Source organism: Acomys minous, assembly GCF_964271855.1.
Source record: "Acomys minous genome assembly, chromosome: 20".
NCBI classification, from domain to species: Eukaryota; Metazoa; Chordata; class Mammalia; order Rodentia; family Muridae; genus Acomys; species Acomys minous.
The window spans coordinates 21,246,513-21,265,740 of record NC_140502.1 but is presented as its reverse complement, the minus strand read 5'-3'; the positions used below and the strand labels follow the sequence as shown (position 1 = coordinate 21,265,740).

General features: G+C 56.3%; 1 protein-coding gene across 2 annotated transcripts in view; it reads left to right on the top strand.

The window, feature by feature from the left end:
• The first annotated feature begins 724 nt into the window (after nt 1–724).
• Nucleotides 725–19,228, top strand: part of LOC311591347 (CD177 antigen-like) — a 22,100-nt gene continuing 3,596 nt past the window's right edge. Inside the window, exons 1-17 of one of the 2 annotated variants that reach the window (XM_084770861.1) lie at nt 725–804; nt 930–1,070; nt 1,244–1,429; nt 2,145–2,264; nt 2,538–2,657; nt 4,236–4,376; nt 4,698–4,883; nt 8,340–8,459; nt 8,814–8,933; nt 9,992–10,135; nt 10,334–10,516; nt 11,736–11,858; nt 12,080–12,196; nt 14,320–14,454; nt 14,577–14,762; nt 16,197–16,316; nt 16,553–16,672. In XM_084770861.1, coding sequence (XP_084626987.1) covers nt 753–804; nt 930–1,070; nt 1,244–1,429; nt 2,145–2,264; nt 2,538–2,657; nt 4,236–4,376; nt 4,698–4,883; nt 8,340–8,459; nt 8,814–8,933; nt 9,992–10,135; nt 10,334–10,516; nt 11,736–11,858; nt 12,080–12,196; nt 14,320–14,454; nt 14,577–14,762; nt 16,197–16,316; nt 16,553–16,672 — 2,314 coding nt within the window. In that variant the 5' untranslated portion in view covers nt 725–752. The remainder of the gene's footprint in view (nt 805–929; nt 1,071–1,243; nt 1,430–2,144; nt 2,265–2,537; nt 2,658–4,235; nt 4,377–4,697; nt 4,884–8,339; nt 8,460–8,813; nt 8,934–9,991; nt 10,136–10,333; nt 10,517–11,735; nt 11,859–12,079; nt 12,197–14,319; nt 14,455–14,576; nt 14,763–16,196; nt 16,317–16,552; nt 16,673–19,228) is intronic. The other variant, XM_084770860.1, reaches the window with a different exon arrangement.

The window sequence follows — 19,228 nt, the reverse complement described above, 5'->3', positions numbered from 1 at the left end:
GGCAGCGCGATGTCATTCTGTGAAGAAAAGAGCAAAAGCAACCGCCCGGAAGGTGGGGAGAGTAAATAGAAAAAGCATGTAGAAAGGTCAGGAAGAGCGAGGGAGAAATAGATGGGCCAGTAGGGCCGGAAGGGCCGAGGCACACTTCACAATCTCCTCAGAGACAGTTGGGCCATTTCCGCACCTGCCTACAAGGTAGTTAAGTAGCCCTGAGATGAAATAACAGGGACCCAGTAGTACTTGGAAAAATGGGGTAGGGCGCTCCCCCCCCCCGCCCCCACCCCATGCAGGTGCCTCAAGAAGAAAGAGCCATGGGATCCCCCTCACTCCTGCCCCGGGTAACTGAGTCTGAGGAAGGAGAGCTGGGGCCGGGAGCTGTGGGTCTGAAGGAGGGGGGCTGCGGTGTGGACTCCTAAGTTCCACATCCAGTTCTGAAGGATCTAGAACCAGGGCTAGTGGCCAGAAGGCTGAGAGCAGGACCTTTGAGCCTAAAGGGAAAGGGTCTGGGAGCCAGAGCCCTGGTTCTGAGGGACGGAGGCTGGACTCTTTGATCTTGGGTGAGGATGGTTATCCAAATAGCCTAGCCTTTTCTCAGAAGTAGATTAAGGGTGGGGCACCTGCCTGGCGCATATTTGCAAGACAGCCCTCCCCGTTTCCTGGGCTGCCTTGGGTAACATGCGGGGGTTATATAAAAGCGTTCCGTTTCCTGCTTTAAAAGCACTGGAGACATTTCCAGCCACCTGATTGGAGTCATGAGCCTTGTGCCAGTGCTGGCCCTCCTGGGGGTCACCGCCTTGCTACCCTGTGCGTGAGAAATCCAGCCTGGAAGGGGGGCGGGGGTGGGTGGGAAATCTCTGCCCCCAGGAAATGGCACAAGGTAACCAACTAGCAACTGAAACGGAACTGGCCTTCTTTCCCATGCATCCCAGGTGTACCGGCTCTGACCTGTCAACGGGTCGTAATTGAGACAGTGAGGAACGCATCAGAGATGCCCCTTGAGTGGGAAAGCGATACGGAGACTTGCGAGGCCGGCGAGGGGTGCCAAGACTTGGTGTTGCTCCTGGAGAACGGTAAGAAGAAGGAATCTCCCTGTAAGGACCTGCCCCGCCCCGCCCCGCCCCCAGGCATCCTGCATCCCTGGGAGGAACTCTTCCTTAGCGGCTTAGCCGCTCACCTGCCTCAGGATGCCCAGAACCCTGAAATCTCAATCTCCACCTCTATCCGCCTTCTCTTCTCCATCCAGGACCCCAGCTAAACTTGATCGTCGTCAAGGACTGCGTTAAGGCCGAGGACCAAGAGCCACGGATTACCTGGCTCAGGACGGGGCCTGGCCTCTCCATCGTCTCCTACACCCACGTGTGCCGCCACAGGGACTTCTGCAACGACGCGTCCAGCACTAAGGTTCTTGGGGGCCGACGCACACCCACAGGTGCCACGGGGAGAAAGAATGACAAGAGGGGTGGGGGAAGGACTATCATAATGAAGGGGAGGGGCTGTGGGACAGAAATGAGCTCACGGCGTGGGGGGGGAGGGGCGTGGGAGGGGGGGCTGGGGGGAGGGGCGGGGTGTACTGGTTTACAGACATTCATTTACCAAAGGAGCTTTGGCCAGCTCCCTGGCTCTGTCCCACTCTTGATTGCAACTTTGGCCTAGTCCCTCTTCCAGTTCGCTCGGCCTCCGTCTCTCCTCACCCTCCCCTTCCTCCATCCTGCCTCAGAACACCTCTGCCAGCCTTTTCCAACAGGGTTTGGAGCCACGCTCTGGCTATATTTTCCGACGCCAAACCACCGGCCTTTAACTTTGGCACTTGACGCCTCTTCTGGCATAGCCCCTCTGTCTGGGTACCTAGGATCGGCTTATCGGTGGCTCTCATACAGAGTTTCTGTGTCTCCCTTTGGCTAGTCTATATCTGTGCCCCGTCTCAAAAGCCCCTTCTCCAAGCCAAAGTCTCTGCTGGTCTCCCCACTCCCTCCATCCTTGATCTGCCCCCCCCGCCCCCGCCCCCCCCTCCCGTCCCAACTAGATCATAGGCTGAGTTCCTTGCAGCTACCTGGATGAAGGGAAACCTCAGGAGGGCATGTTGGGGGAGCTAAGTGGGAAGGCGGCATCTTCCCTCTGCCCCTCACTGTAGCTGTCACCTCTAGTCCCAGGGACCCTGCGCTGCCCACTCTGCCTTTCTAAAAGAGACTGTGAGAATGCGCCAGAACAAGTCTGCCCCGCGGGCAGCACACACTGCTACAGCGGAGTCCTCAGGCTCAGAGGAGGTGAGCTTGCACATGGGCACCCTGGGAGAGTGTGGGCTGGGCACGGATGTACGAGACTCTGGAGAAGAAGGGTTAAAATGAGGTCGGATAGAAACGCACTAGAAAGTAGGGATGGTCTCCTACAGCTGGATTTGCCTGAGACCTGGGTAGCTCATCAGCTCGTGCTCTCTCCCTCTCTCTCCCTCCCTCCCTCCCTCTCTCTCTCTCTCTCTCCCTCTCCCTCCCTCCCTCCCTCCCTTCCTGCTTTTCTCTCTTCCTCTCTCCTTTTCCTAGGAGGCATCGCCACCAACCTCAGGGTGCAGGGCTGCATGCCCCAGCTGGGATGCAACCTGCTCAATGGCACCAAAGAAATTGGACCCTTGGATACAAGTGAAGTCTGTGGTCCCCAGTCAGGTGAGTAGGAAAACAAGGCTGAGCCCAGGGACAGGACGGTCCTTGGAAAGTGTGGAACAGCCAAAGCCACCAACCGAGGCCAGGCAAGAAATTCCAGATCCTTAGTACTCGCTGTTAGAGCAGGAGGGAGGCTGTGGGGGGTCGGGGTGCGGGGAGAGGGTTGGAGAATGTGTGCCTGCAAGAGGTGTCCTGCTAGAAGAAAAAAGAAAGGAAGGGATCATGGGCCCCCCGGTGTGGTGGCGCACGCCTTTAATCCCAGCACTCGGGAGGCAGAGGCAGCCAGGTCGCTGTGAGTTCGAGGCCAGCCTGGTCTACACAGCGAGTCCAGGACAGCCAAAGCTACACAGAGAGACCCTGTCTCGAAAAACCAAAAAAAAAAAAAAAAAAAAAAAAAAAAAAAAGAAAGAAAGAAAGAGATCATGCTCAGAATTAAAGGACAGAGTTAAACCAACAGGAGTCTCAGCTAATGTTGAACCAAATGTGGGTTCTCTAACTGAAAAAGATGGGGTGAGGAGCAGAAAGGTTAAGGAAGAGGTAAATTCCTGTCATATTTTGCCACAGTCAGTTCAGAAGCGCGTGCTGGTGTTTCTATGAGAGTGATGTGTGTGTGTGTGTGTGTGTGTGTGTGTGTGTGTGTGTGTGTGTGTGTGTGTGTGTGTTTTGAGACAGTGTAGCCCTGGCTGTCCTGGACTCTCTGTGTAGACCAGGCTGGCCTCGAACTCACAGAGATCTGCCCTCATCTGCCTCCCGAGTGCTGGGATCACAGGTGTGTGCCACTGCGCCCTCCTGATGAATTACTTCTCAGCATGGCCCTGGGGGACCCTAGGTCTCCTGGCTGTTTCGCTTTAATGGCTGTGTGGGGTTGCATGTGTCGGTGTGTTCCTATGTGAGTGGGTGCATGTGCATGTCTAATGTCCGTGTGCACGTATGATACACATATGTGTAGAGGTCAGAAAACGAGACTCACCTACCTCCTTTGAGACGTGGTCCCTTGAGGGTCTGGAGCTTTAAGCTAGATGCGCTGGTCAGCGAACTCCAAGAATTTACCTGTCTCTGCCTCCCCAGCATGAGGATTGCTGGCGTGCGCCACGCACACAGCTTTTTGGAGGAAAAAAAAATAATAAGTTTTTAAAAAATGTTTGTCTTTATGTGTGCAGGTTCTTTCTCAGAGAGGCCAGGAAAGGGTGCCCTGGAGCTGATGGTATAGGTGGTCATGAACTGTCTGATGTGGGTGCTGGGATTCGGACTCATGGCCTCTGCAAGAGCAGCGACCTATCCGGCCCCAACATGCACCAGTTTTTACATGAGCGTTGGGGATACAGACTTACACTTCCGTAGCAAGCACTTCATCCACCGAACCACATCTCTCCGCCTTGGTGTTGGTCTTTTTAACCCACCTACGTGGAAAAACCTGGGGATGCGGGCTGGATGTCACTCGCGCCAAGGACTCCTGCCTTGGACATCACGAGAGATGTCCCACGAGAGGGGCCAGCCTGTTAGTGTTTGTGATCGGAAGGGAGTGTCCTGGGACATGGAACCGGGGGAGGCCCCTAAGGTGGATTTGATCTCCCTGTCCAGGTCCGCAGACCCTGGACTGCAACAGCGGGGCTCTGGACACTGTACGGAATGTATCGGATCTGCACCTGACCTGGACCACTGGCTGGAAAACCTGTGGGGCAGGCGAGGGATGCTACGAAACAGTGACTATGGTACAGAATGGTAAGAAAAGGCCCCGCCCTTCTCACCAGGCGCTCCTGCAGCATCATGGGACAGAATCTATAACCCGCCCCCACACGGCAGTGGCATCTAGGACTCCCCCCCCGCCCCCCCCCCGCTTCCCCGCCCTGCACCCCGTGAGCATCTAGGACTCCCTCCCTCCCCCCTTCCCCGCCCTGCACCCCGTGAGCATCTAGGACTCCCTCCCTCCCCCCTTCCCCTCCCTGCACCCCGTGAGTGAGCGGATGCAGCCAGCCTCCTGCCGCGCTCCCCTCCTGCCTTCGCCCACCGCCCCAATCTCATCGACCTCCCCCTCTTCCCCAGGACAGGAATTTCACATGGTTCTCACTAAGGGGTGCACTAGCGCTGTAGACCAAGAGGCTCGAGTCACCAGGCACAGAACAGGCCCCGGAATCTCCATCATGTCCTATGTGCATGTGTGTCGCCAAGAGGACTTCTGTAACAACCTGTCTACAACTGGAGCCTTTTGGACCCCACCCCCTGTCACAGGTACCGGAGTTGGCAGATCCCTAGAGAAGGGAAGGGGCTGTGGGAGGAACTGCCAGGCTGTGGGGGTACAAGTAAGCATGCGGGGGCTATTTATTTTATTCTAATTCTTTATTTTTTGATGGTACTGGAGATGGAATCTAGGGCCTTCTATACGGTAGGTAAGTGCTCTCTACCACTGAGCCACGCCCCCAGCCCCTCACTGGGAGATTCTAGGCAGGGGCTCTACCACTGAGCCACACCCCCAGCCCCTCACTGGGGGATTCTAGGCAGGGGCTCTATCACTGAGCCACGCCCCCAGCCCCTCACTGGGGGATTCTAGGCAGGGGCTCTACCACTGAGCCACACCCCCAGCCCCTCACTGGGGAATTCTAGGCAGGGGCTCTACCACTGAGCCACACCTCAGCCCCTCACTGGGGGATTCTAGGCAGGGGCTCTACCACTGAGCTACGCCCCCAGCCCCTCACTGGGGGATTCTAGGCAAAGGCTCTACCACTGAGCCACACCCCCAGCCCCTCACTGGGGGATTCTAGGCAGGGGCTCTACCACTGAGCCACACCCCAGCCCCTCACTGGGGGATTCTAGGCAGGGGCTCTACCACTGAGCCACACCCCAGCCCCTCACTGGGGGATCCTAGGCAGGAGCTCTACCACTGAGCCACACCCCCAGCCCCTCACTGGGGGATTCTAGGCAGGGGCTCTACCACTGAGCCACACCCCAGCCCCTCACTGGGGGATTCTAGGCAGGGGCTCTACCACTGAGCCACACCCCAGCCCCTCACTGGGGGATCCTAGGCAGGAGCTCTACCACTGAGCCACACCCCCAGCCCCTCACTGGGGGATTCTAGGCAGGGGCTCTACCACTGAGCCACACCCCCAGCCCCTCACTGGGGGATCCTAGGCATGGGCTCTACCACTGAGCCACGCCCCCAGCTCCTCACTGGGGGATTCTAGGCAGGAGCTCTACCCCTGAGCCACGCCCCCAGCCCCTCACTGGGGGATTCTAGGCAGGGGCTCTACCACTGAGCCCCGTCCCCAGTTCCTTACTGGGGGATTCTAGGCAGGGGCTCTACCACTGAGCCACACTCCCAGCCCCTCACTGGGGGATTCTAGGCAGGAGCTCTACCACTGAGCCACACCCCAGCCCCTCACTGGGGAATTCTAGGCAGGGGCTCTACCACTGAGCCACACCCCCAGCCCCTCACTGGGGGAGTCTAGGCAGGGACTCTACCTCTAAGCCATGCCCCCAGCTCCTCACTGGGGGATTCTAGGCAGGGGCTCTACCACTGAGCCACACCCCCAGCCCCTCACTGGGGGATTCTAGGCAGGGGCTCTACCACTGAGCCACGCCCCCAGCCCCTCACTGGGGGATTCTAGGCAGGGGCTCTACCACTGAGCCACACCCCCAGCCCCTCACTGGGGGATTCTAGGCAGGGGCTCTACCACTGAGCCACACCCCAGCCCTCACTGGGGTATTCTAGGCAGGGGCTCTACCACTGAGCCACACCCCCAGCCCCTCACTGGGGGATTCTAGGCAGGGGCTCTACCACTGAGCCACACCCCAGCCCTCACTGGGGTATTCTAGGCAGGGGCTCTACCACTGAGCCACACCCCCAGCCCCTCACTGGGGGATTCTAGGCAGGGGCTCTACCACTGAGCCACACCCCAGCCCTCACTGGGGTATTCTAGGCAGGGGCTCTACCACTGAGCCACGCCCTCAGCCCCTCACTGGGGGATTCTAGGCAGGGGCTCTACCACTGAGCCACGCCCCAGCCCCTCACTGGGGGATTCTAGGCAGGGGCTCTACCACTGAGCCACACCCCAGCCCCTCACTGGGGGAGTCTAAGCAGGGGCTCTACCACAGAGCCACGCCCCCAGCCCCTCACTGAGGGATTCTAGGCAGGGGCTCTACCACTGAGCCACGCCCCCAGCCCCTCACTGGGGGATTCTAGGCAGGGGCTCTACCACTGAGCCACGCCCCCAGCCCCTCACTGGGGGATTCTAGGCAGGGGTTCTACCACTGAGCCACACCTCCAGCCCACACTGGGGGATTCTAGGCAGGGGCTCTACCTCTGAGCCACACCCCCAGCCCCTCACTGGGGGATTCTAGGCAGGGGCTCTACCACTGAGCCACGCCCCCAGCCCCTCACTGGGGGATTCTAGGCAGGGGCTCTACCACTGAGCCACACCCCAGCCCCTCACTGGGGGATTCTAGGCAGGGGCTCTACCACTGAGTCACACCTCAGCCCCTCACTGGGGGATTCTAGGCAGGGGCTCTACCATTGAGCCACACCCCAGCCTCTCACTGGGGGATTCTAGGCAGGGGCTCTACCACTGAGCCACACCCCCAGCCCCTCACTGGGGGATTCTAGGCAGGCGCTCTACCTCTGAGCCACGCCCGCAGCCCCTCACTGGGGGATTCTAGGCAAGCACAATTCAAAATCACCACCACCAACTATCATTTTTAGCTCCCTCCCCCTTGAGCTTGAATACTTGTATACCCTTCAGGCTCCTCCCTGGTCCCTCCCTCACTGTGTGTCTCTTCTGTGGTTCCTTCCTTTATCCCCCATCCCGCTGGCTGGTTTTGTTCCTCTGCCCCTGGACTCTTCTCCCAACAGCTCTGGCACGGGAAACCTGGTAGGTTTTCTGATGCTGAACCACCAACCTCAGAGAGGCCACGCCCCCACCCTGCTCTCTCTCTCTCTCTCTCTCTCTCCTCTAAGGCTGATTTGGATCCCTGGCCTCACATGTACTGTATTCTGCATTTCCACTTTCCATTGAATAGTTAGTCTAAAAACGTTCCTTTTCTGTTGCCCGGCATTAAAAACGAGTTCTTTATTCAGAATAGGTTGAGAAAGGACAACTTTCTTTCCCTGGGTTACTTTAGTAGAATTCAGAAGTGAACGGTTGGCGGAAAGATGGCTCAGCATTTAAGAAAAGGTCCGGAGTTCAGTCCCCAGCACTCACTTTGGGTGGCTCACAACTGCCTGTAACACGCATATGCAAGCCCACACCACACCCCGCCCCACCTCCCTACCTACACACACATACACGTAACTAAAAAGAATAAAAATAAATCTTTTTTTTTTTTTAAGTTGGAAATAAAGTCGGTGTTCCCTCTGGGATACCTCCATTCTTCCTTAGCTAAGTTCGTGGCTCTGTCCAGCCTTGGTAGGCTCTCCCAGACTCCACTGGGATTAAAGGCGTGCACCTCCACCTCGCTGGGCTCCAGACTCCACTTGGGAAAATAGCACCTTTTATGCTTTCTGGCCCCAAGGCCTCCCCCCACCCTCTCTCTACCTCTGCTACCTTAGCTGGCTGGCCACAGCCCAAATTCCCTGCATATTCAGAGGTGGGGTGGGGAGGCTAGGGGCTGGGGGAGGGGGGCGCATAAGTTAGGGATTCTCTGAGCCAAATCCAGAACCCCCCCACTGTTCCTCACTGTTTGTGTTGCTTCCAGTCACAGGGACCCTGCGCTGCCCACACTGCCTCTCAACACGTGGCTGTGAGAGTGCGCCAGAGCAGGTCTGCCCTGCAGGCAGCACACACTGCTACAACGGAGTCCTCAGGTTCAGGGGAGGTGAGCCTGGACATGGAGACCCTGGGGCTGTGGGTGAGGAAGTCGAGATCTAGTGCCTGGGAAGGGAGGGTAAACTGAGACAGAGCAGAAGACCCAGCGTGGGGCCAGGGGGCGGGGGCGGGCCAGGCGGGGGAGGGGAGTAGGGCTGGCCTCCTGGAGCTGGGCTTGCCTCTGAGGCTTGCATGATCCTTACATCAGTCTCTCTCTCTCTCTCTGTCTCTGTCTGTCTCTGTCTCTGTCTCTCTCTCTGTCTGTCTCTCTCTCTCTCTCTCTCTCTCTCTCTCTCTCTCTCCCTCTCCCTCTCCCTCTCCCTCTCTCTCTCTCCCCTCCTCACCCCATGCCCTCCTTTCCCAGGAGCCATTCTCATCAATCTGAGAGTGCAGGGCTGCATGCCACAGCCAGGCTGCAACCTGCTCAGTGGCGCCAAGGCGATCGGAACCTTAGATGTGAGCGAGAACTGCGCCTCCCAGTCAGGTGAGTTTCACATAGGAAAAGGAGGCCGCCCCCACCCCCCACCCCCACTCCCACCCCCCCACCCTCCAACCCCCCACCCCCCTCACCCCCCCACCTCCCCCCGCACTGCAGCCTGGATCAAGGTGAGCCTGTGGGGTGTGAAACACCCAAAGCCATCCTATCTTGGCTAGCCGGCCCAGGCATTTAAAGGAGCAGCACTCACTCAGTGAGGTAAAGAAGAGAGGGAGTATAGCCCAGGAAACAAAAGCATTGAGGAGAGCTTTAAATAATTCTGGAACAAGTGAGCTTGGATGGCCTGTCCTTGTGGAGGGGTGGGCTCAGTGGGGAAGTGCCAGGTACACAGCCACGTGCTGGTTGTCTTCAGTGCTTGGTTGTCCCCATTCTATACATGACACACACGCATGCTCACACACACACACACCTGCACATACACATCTGCACACACACCTGCACATGCACACCTGCACACACACACCTGCACATGCACACCTGCACACACACACACACCTGTACGCACACACCTGCCCACACACCAGCACATACACACCTGCACACACACACCTGCATACGCACACACACACACCTGCACATACACACCTGCACACACACACCTGCACACACACACCTACCCACACACCTGTGCACACACACCTGCACACAAACACATGCATGCGCACAAAAATAAAAACTTTAGAGAGAGTGTTGAGTGTTTCCTCAAGGGCTCCTGTTTGTGTTTTATTTATGTTTTAGTACATTTGCTTGTGTGTGTGTGTGTGTGTGTGTGTTAGTGTGCACACACATGGCCATGCTGTGCAAGTGGAGGTCAGAGCTGGTTTTCTCCTTCCACCATGTAAGTTCTGGAGATGGAACTCGGGTCAGCGAGCTTCTCGACAAGTGTCATAAGCCTTGTTTGAGTTTTAATACGCCGGCTCACGTTGACTTGAGGACTTGAGCTGGGTGTTCACTGCTTCGTGTAGCACAGAGGCGGCTTAGGGTGGCTAGCAGGTGGGAGTCAAGCGGGAAGCCCGGCTACGATGAGCTCGCTCCTCCTATTCCAGGCCCTCAGGCACTAGAATGCAGGAGTGGGTACGCAGACGCCCTAAGGAAAGCGGCCTCATTGCCCCTGGACTGGAGGACGACCAGGTGGGCGACCTGTAAAGTCGGCGAGGGGTGCCAGGAAACTGTCCTGCTCATACAGAACGGTGAGAAGAGAACATCGGGTGTGAGACCCGCCCCTTGCGGTTGGGCGCCCCACCACCCCCAGTTCTCCTTGGAAGTCCCGAAGCCACACCCACCACCACCCCCCCCCCAGTGCCAAGACTCAGGGTGCTTCCAGCGCCCAGCCCCCAGCCAGCATCTCACCAACATCAGCCACGCCCCCCTCCCCTCTCTCCTTCCAGGACCCGATGTGAACCTGGTGTTACACAAAGGCTGCACCACGGACGAAGACCACGAGCCCAGAATCACTCGGCACCGCATGGACCCCGGCCTCTCCGTGGTCTCCTACACCCACGTGTGCCGCTTTGACTTCTGCAACGACCTGTCCTCCACTGAGCCTCTAGGGGTCCCACCCCCTGCCGCAGGTGGGGCCGCAGGAGTAGGGGAAGGGATGAAGGAGGGCAATAGAAGGACCAACTGTGGTTTCAAAGAGAGGCTGGGGGCGCGGTGGCGCACGCCTTTAATCCCAGCACTCGGGAGGCAGAGGCAGGCGGATCGCTGTGAGTTTGAGGCCAGCCTGGTCTACAAAGCGAGTCCAGGACAGCCAAGGCTACACACACAGAGAGACCCTGTCTCCGAAAAACAAAACAAAAAGAGCTGTTCATTTACAGACTTGCACGCAGGCTGCCCCTTTCTACTCCCACACGTCCTGTGTAATCTACACCTCAGCCCGCTTCTCACAGCCACAGAGCAGTGAACTGCGTGGCTTTTCGTGTGTGTGTGTGTGTGTGTGTGTGTGTGTGTGTGTACACACAAGTGCATACACGCACACGTGTGGAGGCCAAAGGACAACCTCAGGTGACATTGCTCAGAAAACATTCACCTTAATTTTTGAGGCAGGGTCTTTCCTTGGCCTTGAGCTCGCCAATGAAAGTAGACCAGCTGGCTAGTGAGCTCCAGGCACCAGCCTCTCTCTGCCTCCCAAGCTTTGGCATTATGGGAGGACACCACTCCAGGTGGCTTTTGGGTGCGGGGTGGGGTGGGGTGGGGGTGAGGGTGGGCTCCGCAGCAAGCACTTTGCCCACAGAGCCTCTTCCCAGCCCACTGAGTGGCTTTTCTGATGTTAAATCACTCAGACTCTGGCCCTAGTCTGACCCTGCCCATCCCAAATAGCCCATTTCTCTATGCTGCTGTTGCCCCACTAACAGGCTCCTTTGCATTTGTCACCTTCTCTTCTCCCTAAAGGACACTGGCCTAGAACGTCTCGCTTTCCTTACCTAGTGTTTGCCACGCAGAGTATGTGAGACCTTCTTCTTGGAAATACTGGCACATTGTCCTCTTAGATCGTTGATTAGACTTTGAAGTCACTGGTACACCTTCCGGGACGCCCCTGCCTGTCGTTGGCCAAGTCCACACTGTGCAATCACACAGAAAAGAAACTGGGGGGTCTGGCAGGTTCTGGCACTCAGCCAGCCCTGGGGTCACTCCAGGTCTTCCTTGCCTTCAAGCATGACACGCCCTTAGGACACTGAATTCTTGTCATTGAGCCCTCAAGAGATCCAGGGGGCCCACTAAGTAACTTCGCTCTTACGGTCACCAAGGCCCTACTGCCCGCCGCCCCTCACCGTGTCTCTCATCTCCCAGGCCCAGGGAACCTGAGCTGTCCACTCTGCCTTTCTAAAAATAGCTGTCCTCAGAATGCGCCGGAGCAGCTCTGCCCCGCAGGCAGCACACACTGCTACAGTGGAGTCCTCAGCCTCAGAGGAGGTGAGCTTGGACGCGGGGACCCTGGGGGAGGGGGGGGGGCGCTGAACACGGTGGAGATCTGGGAGTCCGGGGAGGAGAGGTAAACTGAGTAAAAAGTGTGGAGCCAGCCTCCCAGAGCTGGGCTTGCCTCTGAGGATCTCGTGCTGTGTGGGTGTGGGGCGGGGGGGAGGGGGCATGTGTGTGTGAGCATCTGTCTCTCTCTTCTCTCCCTCTCCCGGAAGGGATCGTCTCCGATCTGAAGGTACGGGGATGCGTGTCCCAGTCAGACTGCAACCTGCTCAACGGCACCCAGAAAATCGGGTCCCTAGGTGTGAGCGAGGACTGCAGTCTTCCGACTGGTGAGTCTCATGTGGGAGAACATACGCTGCAGCCTCCAAGCACACTGATACTTGTGGGGTGGTATGCACAGCAGCCATTTTAAGTGAGCATCACCCACTCAAATGTGTGCACATGCGGAGATTCTCTGAAAAGCCTGCTGGAGGTTGGGAGGTTGAGGACCAAGGAGAGACTGTGACCCAGGGAATAAGAAGCCATTGAGAGGCCGGGTGGTGGTGGCGCACGCCTTTAATCCCAGCACTCGGGAGGCAGAGGCAGGCGAATCACTGTAAGTTCGAGGCCAGCCTGGTCTACAAAGCGAGTCCAGGACAGCCAAGGCTACACAGAGAAACCCTGTCTCGAAAAAGCAAAAAAAAAAAAAAAAAAAAAAAAAAAAAAAAAAAAAGAAGCCATTGAGAGGAACGCTAAATGATCCCAGTCCAGTGATTGGTGAGGTGGCTTAGTGTCCTGAGTTCTGTCCCTGAGACCCACATAGTAGAAGGAGAGAGTCTGCCCTAAGTTGTCCACTGACCCCCCACTTGTGTGCCCTCATGTGCACACACCCAACAGCATACAAGTGGGTAAACGTAATAAGACCAAAACATGATCCTGGCCCAGGTGAGCCTGTCTTTGGTGGAGATGAGTGGTCAGTGGGAGGAAAGCCGGGATGCAAGTTGGTCGCTCTGCACGGGATTCCACGCTGGTGGCCGTGCTGTGACACTCAGCATTGTTTATTCTGAGGGCAGGTGCTTCTTTCTGGTCGCATTCCTTTTCAATTTGTCATTATCATATATTCGTCGTATGGCCTGATGGCTTTTTTGTTTTTGTTTTTGTTTTTGAAGACAGGGTCTCTCTGTGTAGCCCTGGCTGTCCTGGACTCACTTTGTAGACCAGGCTGGCCTCGAACTCACAGCGATCCGCCCGCTTCTGCCTCCCCGAGTGCTGGGATTAAAGGCGTGCGCCACCAAGCCCGGCTGGCTGATGGGTTTTAGAACGGCATTTTCACTCAACTTTGTCATGTACCTTGAGGCCCCATTACCCTCCTGTCCTCTCTTTCCTCTTTTGCTAGTCCCCCTTTTTCCCCAAGCAGCCCCCCTTTCTTCTTTTATGCCATAAACATACATATTTATGTGTGTGAACATGTGTGCATGTATGTATGTGTGTTCACATGAGAGAACATATGAAATGTTTGTCTTTCTGAGTCAGGCTTATTTCATTTAACGTAATGATCCCCGGCTCTATCCGTTTTGGGGTTTTTTTTGTTTGTTTGTGAAAGACATTTCTTTCTTGATCTTTTACATTTATTAACATTTATTAACACATTTCATTACTATTATTGCAATACATTCCTACATGCTTGTGAGTGTGACGTGTGTATGGCATATGCACGCCAGGCTGGCTAACCCAATCCCCCAACATTCACCTATCTCCACTTACGAATGCTGGGATTTGAACTCAGGTCCTCTTTTACAGTAAGCACTCATGCATGCTTGAAGCGCTGAGCTCCACCAAGCCCCCTCCCCCCACCCCCCGCAGCCCAGAGTAAACCGGCAATGACGGTATAATGACCTGTCAACCCTGAGGTAGAGGCAGAGGCAGGGGGATCAGAAGTTGAAGGTCATCCCTGGCCATACAGCAAATCTGAGACCATCCTGGGCTACATGAGACCTGAGTCAAAGAAAAACAACTCCACAGTGTGTGTATAGCATGTGCGTCTCCACAGGCCGGACTCTGGGTAACCTTGGGTCTTCCGACTTCTATTTGACCCACTCCCACTCTGTCCTCCATCTTCAGCCATCCACACCCCTAGGACTGGAGACCCCAGTGGCCTTGCTTGGTAGAAATAAAGTCAGAGAGACTCAAAGGGTCCTTTAGGTACGGTGCAGAAGGCAAGAGCTCAGTGGGAACTCTAGGGCGCCCCCACGCGGAACTAAAGTGCATTGCCTGTTATGCACAGGACTGAGCATCCTGGGCGGCCAACATTATTGAGTCAGCTCGTTCCCCCCCCCCCCCCCCAGAGACCTAAGCGCATGAGAAGGCTGTCATCAGCTCCAAGGCTTTTCCTGCCCTGTGCTGCAGCTGGGAGAAGAAGATTCTGGAAGGGGTCCTTACTGAAAGGGATTTGTTCGCCTCTCTCCTGCTGCAGAGCCCCTGAAATGCCAGCACGGTACACTGGAGACCATAAAGGATGTATCACAGCTGCCTCTCAGCTGGACAGCTGGACAGATAACCTGCGGTGTAGGTGAAGGCTGCCGAGACACGCTGATGATGGTAGAGAACGGTGAGACCGGTCCCCCTCTGCGCAGGGACCCGCCCCGTTTACTCAGCCCCTGCTCCCTTATATCAGTTGGGCAAACAGTCCTGACCTCCACCCAAGCCCGATGACTTTTTTTTTCTGTCCAGGAGAGCAGGTGAAATTGATTCTCACAAAGGGCTGTACCACCGCTGAGGACCAAGAGGCCAAGGTCACGGAGCACAGGACTGGCCCGGGGCTGTCTGTCACCTCCTACACTCGAGTATGCCGCCTAGAAGACCTCTGCAACGGCCTGTCTACCACAGCCCCTCTCTGGGCTCCACCCTCTGTGACAGGTACCTGAAGGCATTAGAAGGAAGCCCCCTGCGGGGAGGGGGGAGGGAGAGGGGGGAGGGGGGAAGCCAGGGTTCCCACTGAAGTGGCTCAGAAGAAGTTCCTTTAACATTGTAACTTTTACAGACTCTCCCTTGTCGGAGAACAGCCAGCCAGCTCCCCACCCCCCACCCCCTACTTTCCCAGTGTCTCTTTAAAGCCCACTGCCCGCGGTCTCTCCTCTCCATCTGCACTTTCCTGAGAGCCTCAACAACTCCACACTCCCCTGACTAACCTCTTCTGGCGATAATGAATGAAGCGGATTTTTTTTTTTTTAATTTTAAAGATTTTACTTTGTGTGTGTGTGTGTGTGTGTGTGTGTGTGTGTGTGTGTGTTGCGCATGTGTGGGCAGATACCCACAGAGGCCTGACAAGGACACTGGATCCCCTGGAAATAACAGGTTATATATATATAGGTTGTTGTTAGCTTCCCAGCATGGGTGCTAGGAGTCAAACTACTTGGGTCCTCTGCAAGAGCATTACCCATTTTTAACTGCTCAGCCATCTCTCAGCCCCCCTTCCCCCCCCCCCTTTTGGTCTCTTTTTTTTCTCTCTCTCTTTTCTTTCTTTCTTTTTCAGTTTTGTTTGGTTGGTTGGTTTTGGGGTTTTTTTTTGCTTTTTGAAACAGGGTTTCGCTGTGTTAGCCTTGACTGTCCTAGACTCGCTTTGTAGACCAGGCTGGCCTCGAACTCACAGAAATCCACCTACCTCTGCCTCCCGAGTGCTGGGATTACAGGCCTGCGCCACCACGCCCGGCTTCGGTCTCTGCCTTTATTTTAATTGTGCGTGGGGACTGCCCGTGTGTACCAGTTAGTACGTGGAGTACGACCTTTGTGAGTCTGTCCTTGTCCTCCAACATATGGGTCTCAGAGACTGAACTCAGTCTGGCATGGTGGCAGGTGCTTCCCTCCCCCCCTCCTGCCCCCATGCTAAGCCATCTCCCTGGCCCTCTGGGTGGGTTCGCTGATGAACCCCCGGCCCCATACTCTGACCCTACCGACTCTGTTTCTCCTCTTTCCATAAGGCTGGGTTTGGTTCACTCACATCCCAATTCGGCCTGGAACTCTCCACTCTCCCATTAAACTGGCAGGCTTCGGGTGTTTTCCTCGGCTATTTAGTAAAAGTCGTGAGCAAAGCCCCCTGCTTCCTCCTTCCGGCCTTCCGCCGCCTTCCCGTGTTTACCCAGGCCTGAGGCTAGCCGCAAAGGTCACCACCTGCTCCTTCTGCTCCTAGCCTCTGCAGGCTTCCCGGTACTCTAACCGCAGCCGCAGGCAGGCCCCTGGGGTTGGGCCTGCATGAAAGGATCCCAGGAGAGCGTCTTAGGGACCTCAGATGGCTGTCTGATCTTAAACCCGGAGACTCCCACTGCCCCCTCACTACAGCCTATTGTTTCCCAGCCCCAGGGACCCTGCGCTGCCCAGTCTGCCTTTCTGCGCGTGCCTGTGAGAATGCCCCTGAGCAGCTCTGCCCCGCAGGCAGCACACACTGCTACAGTGGAGTCCTCAGCCTCACAGGAGGTGAGCTTGGACGCGGGGGACCCGGCAGCGGCGGCGGCAGGGGTGGGGGAGGGGGCGGGGGCTGAACGTGGTGGGCTTGGGCGGGGGGGGGGGGGGCGGTGGAGATCTGGGCCTCCGGGGAGGAAAAAAACAAAACCGAGTGGAAGAATGAAATGATTGTGGAGCCAGCCTCCCAGAGCTGGCCTTGCCTCTGAGGCTCCCAATGCCCTGTGACTGTGAGCGTCTCCGTCTCTCAGGGGAGATCACCTCCAACACGAAGGTGCAGGGGTGCCTGTCCCAGCCAGGCTGCAACCTGCTCAACGGCACACAGAAAATCGGACCCATGGACGTGAGCGAGGATTGTAGTCCTCTACCAAGTGAGTTACATGGGGGGGGGGGTGAAGTGTGTGGGGGGGTGTGTGCAGGGGAAGACTCAGGTCACACCTTTCACTGCAGCCTCAAGGCAAAAATGATCCTTGTGGGGTGTGGGATGCCCAAAGTTATCAGTTCTGAGGCGGGTCGCCCTTGCCATTCAAATGAGCATCACCCACTCAGCCGTTACACAAGCAAAGGGACTCCCCCAAGGAGGTTAGAGGTGTTTGGGAGGTAGAGGGCCAAAGAGAGGGGTCCAGTTGAAAGAGAAAGGGGAAGTGGGCTGGCGGGGGCGGGGGCGTTTTTAAATAATTTTGAGAAAAGTGAGCCTGAGTGACCTGCCCATGTAGGAGGTGAGATATAAGAGGAAAAACACCTGAAGTGCAAAGCGGTCACCTGGCGTACGTCAGTGTGTGAGCACTACAAGTATGCCGGCACGGGGCTCATTCAGGAACACAAGGGTTTGTTTATGATTCCGTTTCCCTACAACTTGACCTTTGGTCACCCCCAGATCTCCCATTTCACTTAGGTGAAGCCGGGATTCTCTCAGCCACCTTCATTTGTCTTTATTCATGAGGCTGGGGCCCCACTACCACCCCACCCCTCACCCCACCCCCCACCCCCCCCAGGCTAGGGCCCCTGGCAAGACCCAGCTGAGGATGGACTTTCTCCCAAGGGCGGGGAGCCATGGGAGGCTGCAAAAGACAGAGGGAGGCGGAGACCGGGCCATTTCCCCCTTCCTTTTAATGAATGCAGATTAATTAAGTCTGACTTTCATTGCTGGGACAATGAAACACTGACAATCTGCAGTGTGCTTTAAACATATATGCCAGGGGCTAGAGAGATGGCTCGGCAGTTAAGAGCACTTGCTGCAATTCCCAGCAGCCACGTGGTAACTAGTTAGTCTGTAGCTCTAGTTCTAGGGATCCAGTGCCCCCTACTGGCCACTACAGGGACTGCACACACACACACACACACACACACACACACACACACACACACACAACTGGAAAAATACCATACACGTTAAGAGTACATTGTTTTAGAAGAGAACGCATATTCCACATATACTGTGCATACAACAATGTGCACACAATGCATACAACAGCCACAAACATGCGTCACACTGTGGTTCATACATGCCATACATCCCATCCCACAGTCTTGGATCCTATGTTCCTCATTTACATGAGAACCCCAGACGCCATACACCCCACGCACACACACACACACACAGAACCCATGGTACACATTATACACAGCACATGGTGTAAGCCACATACAAACTAAACACAGATAAAACAGGACATCCCCCATGCCCAGCATACATACAGAGCCATATCCCACACGTCACGCATCTGCTCACACCGCGTGCACACACCTCACATTCCCACACAGCTTCCATACGAGCCCCATGCAGGCTGCATGAAACACAGCTATTCTTCCGCAGGTAATGAACTCTCGGCATTGGGACCAAGCCTTTGGGGGTGGGGGTGGGGGGCATCGCCAGCCCTGGCCAGGTTCACTTGTGCAGTTCAGTGACTATTTATTGAGAATCCGCAAGACCCCCTGGGCCCCCCCCCTCCCCCGTGGCAGCTGCCGAGGATACAGGATGGCGGGGAGGGAGCGAGCCGGAGTCAGGATTGGGGACGCAACAGCACTTGCAAAGGCTCAGGGGTGAGAGGGCGGCTAGGCGCCAGCATTCCGAATGCCCACAGCAAACCGTTTTTTGAAGATGAACCAAAGAATTAGATCATGGAAGCCACTGTTTGGCTCTCCGAGGAACTGGGCAGTGGTCACGGGAGGAGAAGGCCAGAGCCCGGCAGTTAAGAGCCTCTAGTCTACCTCAGAGAGAAGCGCAGCCGTTTGAATGTCAAAACTGCACGTTTCACTGAACCCCTTTCCAGGTTGAGGGAGGTGAAGGGAATGCTGTATGACCAGGAGGTGGGCCATGTTCCTGCCACATTCCCTGTCTGTGCCGGCCCTCCATTGGTCAACAGAACCTAGCTCAGTTCCTATGGGAGGCCATTGTCCTTATTAACAGTGTCACTTTATGGCCCCCCCTTCCGGGTGCGGTCACCTGAGCAGCTCCCCCACCTTGGCACATCGATCCATCTTCCTCTGGTCCCTGACACTGTGTCATACTCGTAGCTTGAAGGACTGTATCTGTGGCACAGTAGCCACCAGGGAAAGGATGGGGATGTGTCCATGATGAGGTAGGAAGGCCAAGTCACACGGGGCCCTTGTGGGCCAGATTAAAGAAGTCAGAATTTTATTCTGGAGGGAGATGGGAGCCTATCAGAAGTTTCTGCCATCTCAGGCCTTCTCAATTCCCCCAGAGGCCTGACGTGGTTGCCTAACCCTTTAAGAGAACCCCGAGGGCTGCTGGGTGGTAAATAAGGTGGGGGGAGAAGTGGAGGGGGCTCAGGGAGACCCACGACAGGCGGGCAAAGGCCCTGTGAAACACTAGAGGGGGCGCCACAGGGCTCAGGCTCTGCAGAGACCTTACAGCGTGAGCCACAGGGTTTCCTGGGGACTGCAGCATGGGCTGGAGAGAAAGA